Source organism: Cajanus cajan, chromosome 1 (assembly GCF_000230855.2).
Source record: "Cajanus cajan strain Asha chromosome 1, NIPB_CcT2T_4, whole genome shotgun sequence".
NCBI classification, from domain to species: domain Eukaryota; kingdom Viridiplantae; phylum Streptophyta; class Magnoliopsida; order Fabales; family Fabaceae; genus Cajanus; species Cajanus cajan.
The window spans coordinates 19,396,550-19,416,005 of record NC_138517.1 but is presented as its reverse complement, the minus strand read 5'-3'; the positions used below and the strand labels follow the sequence as shown (position 1 = coordinate 19,416,005).

At 33.0% G+C, this 19,456-nt stretch overlaps 2 protein-coding genes across 2 annotated transcripts; both read left to right on the top strand.

Annotated features, from left to right (window-relative positions):
- Nucleotides 1-15,786: 15,786 nt before the first annotated feature.
- LOC109807225 (uncharacterized) lies at nucleotides 15,787-17,504 on the top strand. Its single transcript, XM_020369743.2, has 3 exons — nucleotides 15,787-16,482; nucleotides 16,594-16,962; nucleotides 17,058-17,504. The coding sequence occupies exons 1-3, from the start codon at nucleotides 15,787-15,789 to the stop codon at nucleotides 17,502-17,504; spliced, it is 1,512 nt and encodes a 503-aa protein (XP_020225332.2).
- Nucleotides 17,505-18,688: 1,184 nt separating this feature from the next.
- LOC145951890 (uncharacterized) lies at nucleotides 18,689-19,225 on the top strand. Its single transcript, XM_083064073.1, has one exon. The coding sequence runs from the start codon at nucleotides 18,689-18,691 to the stop codon at nucleotides 19,223-19,225; it is 537 nt and encodes a 178-aa protein (XP_082920199.1).
- The last annotated feature ends 231 nt before the right edge of the window (nucleotides 19,226-19,456 follow it).

The following is a 19,456-nucleotide window of genomic DNA, read 5'->3' as shown; positions in this document are numbered from 1 at the left end:
AATTATGATGTTTCAAACAGATATTTTTCACAGATTATATATCTAAAACGTTGTTTGTCGAAAATGCAAAAAGTTCATTAGTAACTTTAAAAAATATAGTGATAAAAGATTAACAAATTAAATTTTTAAATACTTAACTAATTTTATCATGCTAATTAATTTTCCATACCAAATATTATATAGATATATAATTTATAATTAAATAATAGTATAAAATAATAATTTACTATCAATATATTTTAATATTATATATAGTTAATTTTATTTAAATTGAGAAATATATAACTAGTGAAATAACATTGATGCATGATAGTCTAAAATTAAAAGGTAATTTCTTAACATTTATAATAATTTTATCAATGTTGAACTATATTATTTTTAATAAAATAAGGTTATTATTTAATACAATTTCGAAATGATTTTTTAAAAATATTATCAACAATATCCACGAAATTATCGACGAATGTATCCGTGGGTAATTATTTTTTATTAATAATTTATTTTAAAAATAATAAAATTAATTCATAAGTAATTATGATAAATAAAAACTAAATTAGATAAGAAGTTAAAAAATATATAAAATTTTTCTAGTAAAAGAAAAGTCTCTAAAAACGCTATGACACAAGAAAAATATTTTATATATAGAAGTTAATTATTCTTTGATTAATTACTAATTTTAATTTAATATATATTTATTTAAATTTTAAATATGAATATATATTTTTTTTAAATTGATATTAGTGTGAAGTGCCGTAGAGTGAAATTGTTGAGAGGTCAAATCTGAGGGGTGTTGCACTAAACTGTAACGCCTAATTCTAATACCCAAATTATACAATATAAAATTATAAAATTTTATAATATTTTCGCAATTAAATCATTAACAATATCTATATATTTATTTAATAAAAATAAAAGTAAAGAAAAAAATATCTTGTGAATTTAATACATAACATATCGTTCTAAAATATTTAGAATAACGTATTATTTTACACATTATTCCTTTTTCCTTACTCTTTTAATACAATATATATATTCATAACGGAAAGAAAATTACAATTAAAATAATATGATTGACAAGTAAAGTTATAACAGATCCATCAAATAGCCTCCGTATTCCAATTTCCTTCCATGTAGAACAGCAGTAACAATAACAGCAAAATGATCTGGAATCTCAAGTTGATCCATCTATTTATAATATATTTAATTAAAAAAAAACAAAGAAAAGAAAGGAGTAAGAACAATATCCAATAAATACAATAATTCGAACGAATAAACATAATTATTTATAAATAAAATTTTAACATATATATATATATATATAAATATATATTTATACAGATTAAATATTAGATTTTCTTGATACAATAAAATTTGAATTATACTTGTAGTGACTAGTCAGGATAAATGAGCATCATTATAACACCAACCAAAAGATATTCCACCTCCATTTCTTACTCATTTAAATCCCCAAGGTTAAACCTCCAGCTACAAATAATTCAAACTTTATCATCTATGGCCATAGAGTATTAATTATCTTTAAAATGAGTAAAAGACATTTTAACAAATTATATTAATCATACAAAAATTACTCAAAATAGATTTAAGAATAATCATAGAATAAGTAATAGTAATTAAAGGTTAAACAAATATATGAGGTTAGAAACACCCCACTAAATAATAACGTAAATAAATAAACATAATAATTAAAAGTTAAATAGTTAGATGAGGTTAGGAACACCTCACTGAATAAATATAATAATAACATAAATAAACATTGTAATTAAAAGTTAAGTAGTTAAATGAGGTTAAGAACACCTCACTGAATAATTATAACAATAACATAGTAATTAAAAGTTAAGTAGTTAGATGAGGTTAGGAACACCTCACTGAATAAATATATAAATATAGTGAGGTTAGGGGCACCCCACTAAATAAATATAATCAAATAAATGCATAACTAATTATACATAATAGTATATAAAATTTTAAAAAGATAAGGTTCTCCTCCCCCTTACCTAGATAAATAAGAGCTACAACTTGAGCAGAATCTCCTCTTTTAGATTCGCTACTTCCCTCTTTCTTTCTCTTTCTCTCTTTCTTTCTCTTTCTCTCTCTCTAAATTTCTAAATCTTCACGGCCTCCTGCCTCTTATTTATAGAAATTATAAAGTACTATTCATCTGGTTACTATTCATGATATTATATTCGAATTAAGTGAAATTGAAATCGATTTGAATTCCGTTATAATTGAAACACTTATTAATTCACTATTCAGTGAATAGTAAGATTCACGAATTGATTTGAATTGCTAATTGAAATCCGCTATTCATGAAAATTCGATTTGAATTCTGATTGAAGGCTACTATTCATCAATTTGAAGACTCATAAATTACTATTCATGTAGATAAGGATAATAATATTATATAATATAATTTAATATTAATATAATTATTTGAAAACTTACGTAAGGGCTTACGTATTTCCTTCGAATGATTGACATTCTAATCATATATACTTTTTATTAAAATATTATTATATTTACTATTCATTAAAATAATAATATATTTACTATTCATAAATACATAAATACGTATATGTGAATAGTAAAATACGTATATGTAAATAGTAAAATACGTAAATAAAAATATGATAAACCTTCTAATAATCTCAATAAATATTTAAAATCAAAATAACTTGTTTTATTTAATAAAATTTGGGATATTACAATTCTTCCCTACTTACAGAAATTTCGTCCTCGAAATTTTTATTGCTTAAAATAAGTAAGGATAATTTTTCTTAACTTCTTCTTCGAGTTCCCAAGTAGCATCTCCAGTAACATCATTCCAGATTACCTTTACCAGTGCAATCTGTTTGCCTCTCAACTGCTTGATCCTCCTGTCTGCGATCTGTGCAGGTATTGTTTCAAATGTAAGGTTATCCTTTAATTGTACTGTATCAGGCATTATTATATGAGAAGGGTCAGAAATATATTTTCTTAACTGAGACACATGGAAGACATTATGGAGATTAGAAAGAAAAGGTGGTAGAGAAATTTGGTAAGCAACAGGACCTATTTTTCTAAGGATTTGATAAGGACCAATAAATCGAGGAGTGAGTTTCTTTGATTTCATTACCCTACCAATACCAGCTGTTGGTGTAACTTTCAAAAATACATGATCACCTTCCTGGAATTCAAGAGGTCGTCTTCTTTTATCAGCATAACTTTTTTGTCTGCTTTGAGTCATTCTCAATTTTTCTTGAATCATTTTGATCTTTTCCGTGGTTTGTTGCACCAATTCAGGACCCAAGATTAAATTCTCTCCTGTTTCAAACCAGCACAAAGGAGTTCTACACCTTCTTCCATATAAAGCTTCATAGGGTGCCATACCTATGCTAGAATGGAAACTGTTGTTATAAGTGAATTCAATCAGAGGCAAGTATTTGTCCCAACTACCAGAATTCTCTAGCACACAAGCTCTCAATAAATCTTCTAGGGATTGTATGGTTCTTTCTGATTGTCCATCTGTTTGAGGATGATATGCAGAGCTAAGACGAAGCTTAGTTCCTAATGCTTGATGTAAACTTCCCCAAAATCTAGAAGTGAATCTAGGATCCCTATCAGATATTATGCTAGATGGTACCCCATGCAACCTTACAATCTCTCTTATATACAGTTCAGTCAATTTTTCTAGAGAATACCTAATGTTGATGGGTAAGAAATGAGCAGATTTTGTTAGTCTATCCACAATAACCCATATGGAATCAAACTTATGAATTGTTCGTGGTAAACCAACTACAAAATCCATTGCTATACTGTCCCATTTCCATTCAGGTATATCTAAGGGTTGTAACATTCCTGCTGGCTTTTGGTGTTCTATCTTAGCTTTTTGACAAATCAAACATGTAGCCACATATTGTGCTATTTCCTTTTTCATTTTGGGTCACCAAAACATCCTTTTGAGATCTTGATACATCTTTGTTGCCCCAGGGTGTATGCTCAACTTGCTCTTATGTGCCTCACCTAAAATTATTTTCTTAATTTCTGAATCATTTGGTACACATATCCTATTATTAAATCTCAAAACTCCTCTTTGATCTAAATCGAACTTTTCACTATTCTTTTGACTTATCAACCTCTTTTTCTTCTGAATGAATTTATCAACTACCTGAGCCTCACCAATTTGTTCATGTAAGTCACTAGTAATTTGAACCGTATGCAATTGTATTTTATCTTGACTTACCGTAGTTGATAAACTCATGTCTCTAAATTTTTCTATCAAATTCATCTCTTGAATCATTAATGAGGAGACATGTAAGGATTTTCTACTCAGTGCATCAGCCACAACATTGGCTTTCCCTGGATGGTAATGTAATTCAAAATCATAATCTTTCAAAAATTCCATCCACCTTCTTTGTCTCATATTCAGTTCCTTTTGATCAAACAAATATTTCAAACTCTTATGATCACTAAAAACATCAAACTTACCACCATACACATAATGTCTCCATATTTTGAGTGCAAAAACAATGGCAGCTAGTTCTAGATCATGGGTTGGGTAATTCCTTTCATGAGCTCTTAACTGTCTAGAAGCATATGCTACTACCCTTCTATCTTGCATAAGAACACACCCTAATCCCATTTTTGAGGCATCACAAAATATGACAAATTGTCCATTAGGATTGGGTAAGGCTAAGACTGGTGCAGTAGTTAATCTTTTCTTAAGCTCTTGAAAACTATTCTCACATTTTTCTGTCCACTCAAAGGGTTGTCCTTTCTTGGTGAGTTGAGTTAAAGGCATAGCTATTTTAGAAAATCCCTCAATGAATCTCCTGTAATATCCTGCCAAACCCAAAAAACTACGGATTTCTGTTACCGTCTTTGGAGGTTCCCATAGTAGAACTGCTTCTACCTTAGATGGATCCACAGACACTCCATCTTTGGAAATCACATGTCCTAAAAACTTAACCTCCTCTAACCAAAATTCACACTTAGAAAGTTTGGCATACAGTTGTTTGTCTTTCAGGATTTGGAGAACAGTTTGAAGGTGTTCTTCATGCTCTTCATGAGTTCGAGAATATATGAGGATATCATCTATAAAGACCACCACAAAATGGTCTAAATACGGACGAAAAATCCTATTCATATAATCCATGAACACTGCAGGTGCATTGGTTACTCCAAAAGGCATTACTTGATATTCATAATGACCATACCTTGTTCTAAATGCAGTTTTCTGTATGTCTTCTGCTTTCACTTTGATTTGATGGTATCCTGATCTTAGATCTATCTTAGAAAATACAGTGGCTCCTCTTAATTGATCCATCAAATCATCTATCCTAGGAAGAGGGTATTTATTCTTTATGGTAAACTTATTTAATTGTCGATAGTCCACACACAGTCTAAAGCTTCCATCTTTCTTTTTGACTAACAAAACAGGAGCCCCCCAAGGTGATACACTAGGGCGTATGAATTGTTTTTCAAGTAACTCCTCTAATTGTTTCTTCAACTCAGCTAATTCAGAAGGTGACATCCTATAAGGTGCCATTGAAATTGGTCCAGTTCCAGGTATTAAATCAATCGAAAATTCAATCTCTCTGTCAGGTGGCAAACCAGGAATATCATTAGGAAAGACTTCAGGAAAATTTTGAACGACAGCTATATCTTTCAAGTTGACTTCCTCTTTAGCTTCCATAGAGGATAAGATTAAATATCCTTGAACTTTACCCCAAGGAAACTTGTTTATTGGTTTAGATAATGAAATCGATAGGTCCTTAGGATCAGAAAATATTATAGACTTTTCTGCACAATTAAGAAGAACGTGGTTGGAAGATAACCAGTCCATACCTAAAATCACATCTAATTGTGATAAAGGTAAGCAGATCAAATTTACAAGAAATTTTTTATCGCCAATAAAAATAGGACAGTCTGAACAAACCTTATTGGCAATTACAGATTTGTTTGTAGGGGTTGAAACAATCAAATTATTCTCTAAAGAAGAAATTGGTAATTGGAGATATTGAACACAATTATTGGAGATAAAAGAATGAGTTGCGCCTGAATCATACAGTACATTTAAAGTTTTGCCTTTAATGAAACATTTACCTTGTATTAGATCATTGTTTTGAGCAGCTTCAGTTCCGGTCATGGTGTAAACTCTTCCAGTTGTAGAAGGTCTTGGTTTGGATCCAGAAGTATTCACGTGCGTCTTTGGTTGTCCACACTCAGAAAATACATGACCAGACTTTCCACACTTGAAACAAACAGGTCCTTTGAGATGACAATCTTTAGTATAATGACCCTGTCCACACTTAAAACACTTGGCTTGATTATTAATGGACCTACTGGAATTTCCTGCAAATTGAGAGGATTGGGGTTTCCATTGTGGTCGAACATAAGGTTTTCTTTCATTATCCCTTTTCTTACTAAATTGAGGGCCAAAAGATTTTGGTCTATTATCCTTATTATGATCAAAACCTTCCAAAAATCGACACTTGTGTATTAATGTGGGAAAATCAGAGATTTCCAATATCCCTACTGCCTTTCTTAATTCTGATCTAAGTCCATCCTCGAATTTAATACACTTCATCCTCTCATCAGGGTGATAAAAGAAAGTAGAGTATTTTCCCAATTCCTCAAACTTAGAAGCATATTCTCCCACTGTCATATTCCCTTGTTTTAACTGCATAAATTCTATTTCTTTAGCCCTCCTAACATCATTAGGAAAATATTTTTCAAAAAATTTGGTTCTAAATACTTCCCATGTAATGATTATTCCCCCTCCTTCTAATAATCTCCTGGTACTATCCCACCAATATTCTGCTTCTCCTACTAACATAAATACTGCATAATTTACTTTTTGGTTGTCAGGACAGTTCATAGCTCGAAATATTTTTTCTATTTCTTTAATCCATAATTCAGCTTTTTCAGGATTGTATCCTCCATCAAATTGGGAAGGGTTATTGCTTCTGAATTCTACAAGTCCTTGTGACTCTCCTGTTCTTCCTGGTGGTTGATTCCTTAACAAGGCGGCAGCCATGTCCCTAATAGCTTGTACAGCCTCTGTTAGTTCGGTATTCCTTCTTCCTGCCATCTGTAATTTTATAGATCAGTTTATAATAGAAACATGGTTAGCACATTTCCCCAAGTTACACATGGAACGTTGCTCTGATACCATTTAATGTAACGCCTAATTCTAATACCCAAATTATACAATATAAAATTATAAAATTTTATAATATTTTCGCAATTAAATCATTAACAATATCTATATATTTATTTAATAAAAATAAAAGTAAAGAAAAAAATATCTTGTGAATTTAATACATAACATATCGTTCTAAAATATTTAGAATAACGTATTATTTTACACATTATTCCTTTTTCCTTACTCTTTTAATACAATATATATATTCATAACGGAAAGAAAATTACAATTAAAATAATATGATTGACAAGTAAAGTTATAACAGATCCATCAAATAGCCTCCGTATTCCAATTTCCTTCCATGTAGAACAGCAGTAACAATAACAGCAAAATGATCTGGAATCTCAAGTTGATCCATCTATTTATAATATATTTAATTAAAAAAAAACAAAGAAAAGAAAGGAGTAAGAACAATATCCAATAAATACAATAATTCGAACGAATAAACATAATTATTTATAAATAAAATTTTAACATATATATATATATATATAAATATATATTTATACAGATTAAATATTAGATTTTCTTGATACAATAAAATTTGAATTATACTTGTAGTGACTAGTCAGGATAAATGAGCATCATTATAACACCAACCAAAAGATATTCCACCTCCATTTCTTACTCATTTAAATCCCCAAGGTTAAACCTCCAGCTACAAATAATTCAAACTTTATCATCTATGGCCATAGAGTATTAATTATCTTTAAAATGAGTAAAAGACATTTTAACAAATTATATTAATCATACAAAAATTACTCAAAATAGATTTAAGAATAATCATAGAATAAGTAATAGTAATTAAAGGTTAAACAAATATATGAGGTTAGAAACACCCCACTAAATAATAACGTAAATAAATAAACATAATAATTAAAAGTTAAATAGTTAGATGAGGTTAGGAACACCTCACTGAATAAATATAATAATAACATAAATAAACATTGTAATTAAAAGTTAAGTAGTTAAATGAGGTTAAGAACACCTCACTGAATAATTATAACAATAACATAGTAATTAAAAGTTAAGTAGTTAGATGAGGTTAGGAACACCTCACTGAATAAATATATAAATATAGTGAGGTTAGGGGCACCCCACTAAATAAATATAATCAAATAAATGCATAACTAATTATACATAATAGTATATAAAATTTTAAAAAGATAAGGTTCTCCTCCCCCTTACCTAGATAAATAAGAGCTACAACTTGAGCAGAATCTCCTCTTTTAGATTCGCTACTTCCCTCTTTCTTTCTCTTTCTCTCTTTCTTTCTCTTTCTCTCTCTCTCTAAATTTCTAAATCTTCACGGCCTCCTGCCTCTTATTTATAGAAATTATAAAGTACTATTCATCTGGTTACTATTCATGATATTATATTCGAATTAAGTGAAATTGAAATCGATTTGAATTCCGTTATAATTGAAACACTTATTAATTCACTATTCAGTGAATAGTAAGATTCACGAATTGATTTGAATTGCTAATTGAAATCCGCTATTCATGAAAATTCGATTTGAATTCTGATTGAAGGCTACTATTCATCAATTTGAAGACTCATAAATTACTATTCATGTAGATAAGGATAATAATATTATATAATATAATTTAATATTAATATAATTATTTGAAAACTTACGTAAGGGCTTACGTATTTCCTTCGAATGATTGGCATTCTAATCATATATACTTTTTATTAAAATATTATTATATTTACTATTCATTAAAATAATAATATATTTACTATTCATAAATACATAAATACGTATATGTGAATAGTAAAATACGTATATGTAAATAGTAAAATACGTAAATAAAAATATGATAAACCTTCTAATAATCTCAATAAATATTTAAAATCAAAATAACTTGTTTTATTTAATAAAATTTGGGATATTACATAAACAAGGTTGTTATTTAATATAATTTTGAAATAATTTTTTAAAAATATTATCAACAATACCCACGGGTGTATCTATAGGTAATTACCCTTGGATGTAATCATGGATAATTACATACGAATGTATCTGTAGATAATTATTTTTTTATTAATAATTTAGTTTAAAAATAATAAAATGAATTTATAAGTAATTATGATAAATAAAAACTAAATTAGATAAGAAGTTAAAAATGTATAAAATTCTTCTAGTCAAATAAAAGTTTCTAAAAACGCTATGGAACAAGAAAGACATTTATGTTGTATATATAAAAGTTAATTATTTTTTGATTAGTTACTAATTATAATTTAATATATATTTATTTAAATTTTAAAATGAATATAGATTTAAAAAAAAGATTGAGATTAGAGTGAAGATTAGCTGCTGAGAGATCAAATTTAAGGGGATTGCACTAAACAAGATTGTTATTTAATACAATTTTGAAATAATATTTTAAAAATGTTATCAACAATATTACAATACTCACATAATTATCGACAGATGTATCCGTGAGTAATTATCGACGGATGTATCTATGGGTAATTACCAATAGATATATTTGTGGGTAATTATTTTTATTAATAATTTATTTTAAAATAATAAAATTAATTTATAAATAATAATGATAAATAAAAATTAAATTAGATAAAAAGTTAAAAAATATATAAAATTTTTCTAGTCCAAGAAACATCTCTAAAAATGTTATGGCACAAGAAAAATATTTGTGTTTTATATATAGAAGTTAATTATTCTTTGATTAGTTACTAATTTTAATTTAATATATATTTATTCAAATTTTAAATATGATTTATTGATTTAAGTATAATATTTATTTATATATAATTTATAATAAATTTTAATTATATATAATAAAAATGTAACTTGTGAAATACACCGGAATGAGAGAAATCTAAAGATTGTACAAATATGAAATTATATAGTTAAGGATGTCTTAAAGGAATTACATTGTACTATTTATACCAATAAGATGCATATACTCTTTGGTAGCTTATTTCATAAGAACTTCACAGTTAAACGTGTTTGACATGAAAATCTTTCGTTAATTTGTGGGGTCATACTTGTGAAAAGTCTTGTGTTTTGAACTAAATAAGGGTGTTATTTAATACAATTTCAAAATGATTTTTTTAAAATATTATCAACAATACCCAAGGAAATATTCATGAGTAATTATGTAACATCCCAAATTTCATACAATGGTTAATTATTATTTTTATATTTATGAAAATTATTTTCCTATAGTTATTAATTAATAAAAAGAGGTCTTTTATGTAGAATATTTTAAAGATTTTAATAATTGATTATTATGTATTTTAAATATTTATGGGAATTATTAAAGTAATTTTATAATAAAAATAATAAAATAATATTTTGGTATTTTAAAGGCTCAGAACGGGCCGTTTCAAATTTCTAAAAAGACTTGTGTTTGTTGGCCCATTGGAACGGACCGTTCCAAATTAATAAAGAGGCCTATGTTTGAAGGCCTAGAACGGCCGTTCCATATTTTCAAAGAAAACTATATTTGTTAGCCCAGAACGGGTCGTTCCCAAAGCGTTACGGGCCGTTCCAAGCTTAAAAAAATGTCTAAAGATCTTAGTTGAAAACGGGCCGTTCCAGTTATGGTCTTTGTGAGAAAATTTTTACCCTAGAAGGGTCGTTCCAGTTTTAAATTTTATATAGGAGGAATGGGTCCGGAACGGGCCGTTCTGGTTTCAGAACGGGCTGTTCTGACCACTCCGAATTTCTATAAATAGGAGGGAGGGGGGCTGTGAAAAATCATAACAGCCAGAGGTGAAAATTTAGAGAGAGAAAGAGAAAGAGAGAGAAAGAAAGAAAGAAAGAGAAAGAAAGAGGGAAAGAGAGGAAAAATGAGTAGGAAAAAGGGTCTTGAAGTTTTTATGCAGATAAGCCGATGTTCTAAGGTAAGGGGAAGGAGAACTTTATCTCTTTAAAATTTTATATACTACTATCTTTATTTATTTATGTTATTTTCTATGTGTATTTATTTAGTGGGGTGTCCCTAACCTCATTTATTTGCTTAACCTATGATTATTTTTATCCATAATAATTATTAAGGTGTTCATATTTTATATTGTTTAATTATTTTATAATGATTTTCATTTTTTTTATTTATATCATTGGTACTCTTAATATATTCTTTTTACGTAAATATATTTATTGATGTTTATTTATTTATGTTATCTTTTATGTATTTTTATTTAGTGGGGTGTCCCTAACCTCATTTATTTGCTTAACCTATGATTATTTTTATCTATAATAATTATTAATGTGTTCATATTTTATATTTTTTAATTATTTTATAATGATTGTCATATTTATTTATATCATTGGTATTTTTAATATATTCTTTTTACGTAAATATATTTATTATAAATATATTTATAATCAACTATGATATAATTGTGATATCTTGGACTCGTCTTGTTGTTATTTCTTTACGTATTTATGAAGATAAATTTTATTCTATGGCCATAGAAGATAAAGTTTGAATTATTTGTAGCTGGAGGTTTGACCTTGGGGATTTAAATGAGTAAGGAATGAAGGTAAAATATCCTCTTGTTGGTTAAGGTGAAATATCCTTTTGTTGGTTGGTATTATGATGATGCTCATTTATCATGACTAGTCACTACAAATATAATTAAAATTTTATTGTATCATAAAAATCTAATATATGATCTGTATATATATATATTTATATATGTATATATATGTTTAATATTGATTATAAATAATTTTGTATATTCTTTTGAATTATCGTATTTATTGAATATTGTTCTCACTCCTCTTTTCTTTGTTTTTAAAATTAAATATATTATAAAATAGATGGATCTACTTGGGATTTCAAATAATTTTGCAGTTGTTATTACTGCTGTCCTACTTGGAAGAAATTGGAATATAGAGGCTATTTGATGGATCTGTTATAATTTTATTTGCCAACCATATTATTTCAATTGTAATTTTCTTTTCACTATCAATGTAAATATTATAATAGAAGTGAAAGAAAGAAATAATCTGTAAAATAGTACATTATTGTAAATATTTTAAAACGATATGTCATGTAATAAATTCACAAAATATTCTTTTTCTTTATCTTTATCTTCATTAAAAAAAATATTGTTAATGGTATAATTGCGAAAATATTATATAAGAAAATATATAATTATTATTATATAAATCGTGCGTTACAAATTACCCACGGATACATCTATGGATAATTACCGACGGATGTATCACTACAAGAAAACGTTGAATAAGAGGCGGAAAATAAGTGTCGGCGCTGAAGCAAATAGTGTCGGCTTTTTTAAGATTTAGCGTCGGCTTTTCCGATGCTAAACTTAAAATAAATTTAAATTAAATATTTTAAGTTTAGCGTCGGAAAAGCCGACGCTATTATTTAAATATAGCGTCGGCTTTTTCGACGCTAAACTTAAAATATTTAATTTAAATTTATTTTAAGTTTAGCGTCGGAAAAGCCGACGCTATTCTTTAAATATAGCGTCGTCTTTTCCGACACTAATTTAATTTAAATTTAAATATAGTTAGTGTCGGAAAAGCCGACGCTATATTTAAAGAATAGCGTCGGCTTTCCGACGCTAAACTTAAAATAAATTTAAATTAAATTTATTTTAAGTTTAGCGTCGGAAAAGTCGACGCTATATTTAAATAATATACGTGCTTTGAGAGAGATAAAAATAATTTTTCCAATGTTATATACGCATAATGTGTTCTAGTACACTTGGTTATCAAGTTCACTTAAGATCTCAAGGTTCACGGATCGAGTCCCAGGAATGTTAAAAATACGAACGAATAAATGATAAGCGAGAAAAAGAAGATAAAGAAAAAATAAAATAAAATTTGTGTCAACATAGTGTCGGCTTAACCGACAATAAAAAATTAAAATAAATAAATTTGTTAGTGACGGCTTAGCCGACACAAAAAAAATTGTGTCGACTTATTTAGCGTCGGCCAAAAACCGACGAATAACCGACAATATTGCGTCGGCTTTTATGATTTAGAGTCGGCTTTTGGCCGACTCTAAATTGAAACATTCTTGTAGTGTATCCCTAGGTAATTACCCGTAAGTAACTACCCACAGATATATCCGTATGTAATTATTCACGGATGTATCTGTCGATAAAGTCGTCAAAAAGTTACCCACAACTGAAAATCCGTTGGTAAATGTTTCATATGAACAATTTACTGATGGATTATTGTTTGTCTATAATCCATCAGAAACAAAGTGTTAACCATAGATTTTTTGGGTTACTTACGGATTTTGATCGTCTGTAATTCTGAAATTTCTTGTAGTGAAATAACTTGATGAAATCTTCAATATAGGGTCATTCTATGCGCAATTATTACATTGGTGTAACTTTTACTAAGTATTACACGCTCAATAACTTTATATTAAATGTGAATTTTGTAAATTCAACTGTTAAATTGAAAGTTTATATCATTTTATATGTGTATATCAAATTTTGTTAAAATTTAACGACTTGAAGATTATTAAAGTATTCATATTTTAGTATATTTTGAAATGAATATATTACGTCAATTTTATTTTATAAGAATGAAGTATCAAATCATCTTGGATTAATATAAAATTTTGTATATATGCTCTAAGAATAAAAAACTTTCAATCTAACTGTTGGATTTATAAATTTATATTTAATATAAATTTATTTAGCAATGTAATACTTAGTAAAAATTACACTAGTATTATTATAGCCCTCTTCATATATATATAAAAGAATAGTTATTTTTGAATGTTATATTAATATATAATTAAAACTAATGCAAAAGAGGAAGATTAATATGTTTTGATAAAAAAATAATAATAAATTTTTTCCACTTGTTTTATTCACTTTCTCTTTATCCTTGTTCACTAATAAATATTATGCTTTTTTTGTTTATTTACAAACTTGTTCGATTAAAATAAACCTAAGAAGAAGAAGAAAACTTAATTTTTGAAGTGTAGTATGCAAAATATATATATATATATATATATATATATATATATATATATATATAATATACTCATTCATATAGAGGAGCATTTTGATATAAATTATAGCACAAAATGGAACTTGTCTCTCTAAAGCTCTTCCTCTACAAATATAAAAACAAAGTTGTAATGCAATACATAATGAGAAACCTAAAGTGAATTAGTGAAGATAGAATTCAAAGTAGTATCAAAATCTAAGAGATTACAAAAATAATATAATGAGAAAAAAGGGAATTAATGGAAAAAAGAAAAGAGAAATTTACCTCTTATGCAAGAAATTGAACAAAGATGGAGTTGTGCAAAGATGAGAGAGAACAAATAGAATGAAAACACAAGAATGAAGAACAAGATCAAAAATGCAAAAAGAAGATAAAACTTGCCTCTTATGTAAAGATGCAAAATCAAAGAACAAAAAAGAAGGTTATGCGAACCATGGCCATCTCATAGCGACATCTCTCTCTTTCTCCTTTATTATATTCACCCCATGTACCGGAGGGATCCTATCGGTCATGTGGACCAACACATGTTGTTCCGTTAGACACCCACGCGGACTGAAAACAACCACGCCCCCACGAACCTCGACGTTAACATCGGCTCAGCATACAACCGAAGGCAGAGAAGAGTTCGCTAGCAACCTCGGCTCGGCTGATGACCGATAAGAATAGCACCACGATGCGTCTCCATACGCTATGTATTGGCTCGGCCAAATGCCGATAGAGCTTGGATAACCGAACAAATTCCTGTCGGCTCGGCCAACGGTCAAAGACACCCAGCAACCCAAGCATTTACCTGTCGGCTCGGTAATGAGCCGAAGGATAAAGCAAGGATTACGACAATGATCACGATTAGCAAGGACAAGTACATGATTAAGACATAATCAGCTGATTAACATTGTATTACCTAATTTGGTAAATGTTAGAGAAGGCCCACCATGCTTAGGCCCATGTCAGGTATTATAAATAGATCACACGTAACGAGGTATGTGACTGTTCAATTATTATCCTAGAAAATCGTGCTTGTCCTGACTTGAACATCGGAGTGCCTTTTGCAGGTACCTCCCCCCTCTGAAGAATCCACCTGAAGCTCCTGTTCGGCCCTTCACCATAGAAGATTACGAGTGTGCCCTCAGACAGGTACATTTTGGCGCCCACCGTGGGGCCGAACCGATAGCTTTTCGAAGACAAACTGAGCACTATGAATGGCAAAGACAAGGAGAACTAACATTGAAGACCACCAGTCCGAAGATGAGCACCAGGCTGGGGCGGACAATGCCGAGACAGTAGACGAGACAAACCTGACCGAGATGGTACGCCAAATGAAAGAACAAATGGCGGCCATGAAGCAGCAACGGGAGAAAGATGCTCGCGAAATGGCTGCGTTGCAAGAAGAGAATGCTTCCCTTAAAAACTAGTACCGTGATCCCACGTGGAAACCCTCTGAGATGACCCACACTCAGGGGTCGTTTCACTCACTCGGCCATCACACCTCTATCCCGCACACTTCTGTTGTTGCCCCAGGCAATCGCACTTTAGTGCAGTCACCCGGCCGACCCGTTCATCCCATCCTGGCTGCACCCATCGACACCCGTTCACCCCAAACATTATGCAGTCCTCACTCCTTGACCATTGGAAATATCTGCCGTTGGACAAGTATGATGGAACGACCGATCCAAATGAGCACGTGGACGTGTTCCTAACCCAAGTCACTCTCAACACCACAGATGATGCGGCACTCTGCCGAATCTTCCCGACATCGCTAAAAGGACGTGCGCTGAGCTGGTTAACTCAACTCCCTGCTAACTTGATCGACTCGTTCAACACGTTAGCCTCCCAGTTCACTATCCAATTTGCTACGAGCCGACCCCACCAGTTGACTTCTTTGGCATTAATCAGCATCCGTCAGGAGAAAAAGGAATCCCTTCGGACGTTTATGAGCCGGTTCAACAAGGCGGCGCTTGAAATTCGGGACTTGAATCCTGCTATAACCTTACACCATCTCACCACTGCCTTGAAGCCAGGGCCCTTTGCCAATAGCATTTGTAAGAAACCACCCACTGACATGGATGATTTGCGTCGACGAGCCGACAAGTACATGCAAATGGAGGAATTAGCTGAGTTCCGTAACCAGGCTAGGGCGGGGGTGATGGCTAAATCTAAAAAGCCGGCTGAGAGTAGTTTTCGGAGTCGTCCGAAAGAACTGGTCCCCCGCGAGAAGCCCCCTCGCGGGCCGAGGTACTCGCAGTACACGCCGCTTAATACTAGTAGATCGACCATACTAGAGCAAGCGCTTGCCTCAGAGGTATTAACCATCCCGAAAAGAGCCTCGACCCCTCCCAGGGCCGATACCACCAAATCCTGCAGGTACCATCGCAATTGAAGACATTCAACAGAGGAATGCTCGGCTCTGAAGGATAAGATCGAGGATTTAATCAAGCAGGGGCAACTGCAAGGTTTTGTGAACCGACAGAGCTCATCCCGATACACCGATCAGTCCCGCCGACATGATCAACCTAAACAAAGAACAGAATCACGCTCATACAGCGAACGCAATCGGTCCAGGGATCGAAGAGCGGAGGAACCTTCTACACAACCTCGGCAAGTCATCAACACCATAGCTGGTGGATTCGTTGGCGATGGCTCCTCCTCGTCGGCACAACAGAGGCACTTGCGTGCTGTTCGGCATGTACACGCAGTAGAAAAAGTCCATCGCCGTTTACCAAGTATAACCTTCACTGAGGCCGATTTCAAAGGCATCGACCCGGACCAAGACGATCTGATGGTAATTAGCGTGGAAATCACAATTGTATAGTACGCAAGACTTTGGTCGACCAGGGGAGTTCTGCCGACATCCTCTATTGGAACACGTTCAAACAGTTAGGCATCCCCAAAACTGAACTAGTTCCCTACGATGAGCCTTTGGTGGGATTCTCGGGCGAGAGAGTTAAGACGAAGGGTTATATCAAGCTGTCGACCCGGTTTGGGTTTGAAGGAGCCGAATACCGAGACATGTCGGTTAAGTATGTGGTGGTTCACGCCAACACGTCCTACAACATTTTGCTCGGTAGGCCATCCTTGAATTGGCTCGGTGCAATCATCTCCACTCCACACTTAGCTATGAAGTTCCTAGCCAACTCAGGACGAATAATCACTGTCCATGCCGTTCAAAAAACCGCACGCGAGTGCTACTTTGCTAGCTTGCGGTTACCAACGACGAACAGAGAAATCCCTAAAGAGCCGAGACGCATCCACTCGGTGTCACAGCAATCGGCCATAGACCTTGACCCCCGGATCGATCAGGACGAGAGAGTTGAACCCATCTAAGACAAGCAGCCTCTCCAAGTCGGAGTCTTGGACTCCCAGCTCACTTACCTGGGGACCGTCCTCTCCGAACAAGAAAAGTCAGCTATCGAACAAGTAGTTCTTGACAACAGTGATTTGTTTGCATGGAATCCCTCCGACATGCCTGGCATCAACCCAGATTTCCTTTGCCACAAGCTCTCAATCAGTAAGGAGGCAAAGCCGATTTCCCAACGGTGTCGGAAGGTCGGGGAAGAGAGGAAAGCAGCGATCGAAGTGGAAGTATCCAAGTTGCTAGATGCTCGGTTCATCCGAGAAGTACAGTATACAACATGGATGGCCAATGTTGTCATGGTCCGAAAGCCGAATGGGAAGTGGCGTATGTCTATCGATTACACAAACTTGAACAAAGCCTGCCTGAAAGACGCCTACCCATTACCGAATATTGACCGACTCGTTGAGGGAGCATCCGGTCACAAATTCTTGTCCTTCCTCGATGCATACTCGGGGTACAACCAGATCCGTATGCACACCCAAGACGAAGAGAAGATGACATTCATTACCGAAACGACCAACTACTGCTACCGGGTGATGCCGTTCGGGTTGAAGAACGTCGGAGCCACTTATCAGCATTTGATGAATAAGATTTTTCATGACCAAATTGGTCAAAGCATGGAAGTATATGTCAACGACATGGTCGTAAAGTCGAGCGACGTCTCCGCGCATGTGCGTGACTTGGCCGAGGTATTCCAGGCGCTTCGGCAACATCAGATGAGGCTCAACCCCGAAAAATGCATCTTTGGGGTCTCGGGGGGAAAATTTTTGGGGTTCATGTTATCTAATCGAGGTATTGAGGCAAATCCCGAAAAATGCCAAGCCATCTTGGATATGAAAAGCTCGGGTACCTTGAAAGAAGTTCAAAAGCTCGCAGGCCGGCTTACCTCGCTCTCTCGGTTCCTTCCTTGCCTTGCCGAGATAGCCCAGCCTATCCTACTTTTACTCAAGAAGAAGGAGCGATTCAGATGGACTCAGGAGTGTGAAGAATCGTTCCGATAGTTCAAGAAGCGTCTTAGCACACCTCCAATACTTTCCAAACCAATTTCCAACCTCGACATGATCGTTTATTTGGTCGTCTCGGGCAGTTCAATAAGTGTCGTCCTGATGCAAGAGAACCAAGACAACAACACCCTATATATTTCATCAGCCGGATGCTACAGGATGCCGAGCGGCGCTACCAGTTGTTAGAAAAAGTAGCCTTAAGGCTCATCTATACCGCCGGCCGACTCAGGCAGTATTTCCAAAGTCACAAGGTAGTCGTCCGAACTGATTGCCCAATTGCAAAAGTCCTCCAGAAACTAGAGATTACCGGCCGGATGATGGCATGGTCGGTCGAGCTCTCGGAGTTCGACGTGTCTTTCGAGCTGAGAGGCCCCATCAAGTCGCAACACTTAGCCAATTTTGTCAACAAGCTCACTCCTCCGGGACGTTTTGAAGAAGAGCCATGGACCATGCACGTCGATGGGTCCTCCAATGCCCAAGGTAGCAGAGCCGGAGTAATTCTTGCTAGTCCTTCAGGTATCACAGTTGAGCAATCCCTTCATTTCAGCTTCCGAGCATCGAATAATCAAGCGAAATACGAAGCCTTGATAGCCGGGATGCGATTAGCAACCGAAATGGGAGTGAACAAGATCATATGCTGGACCGATTCGAAGATCGTGGCCGAACAGGTCAACGATAATTTCTAGGTCAAGGACTCGAACCTGTTGCAATATTATCACTTATTCCAGGGACTCAAGGACGGCTTCAGTGAAGTTCAGGTATGGCACGTCCTATGAAGTAACAACGAACGAGCCGACCAGCTAGCTCGGCTCGCCAGCAGCCGAAAGCCGGGGCAATTACGGACCACCATTCAGCTTGAGATTCCCTCCCCAAGTGTAGCTGCCGAATGCATGGCAATAAATGAAGCACCCTCATGG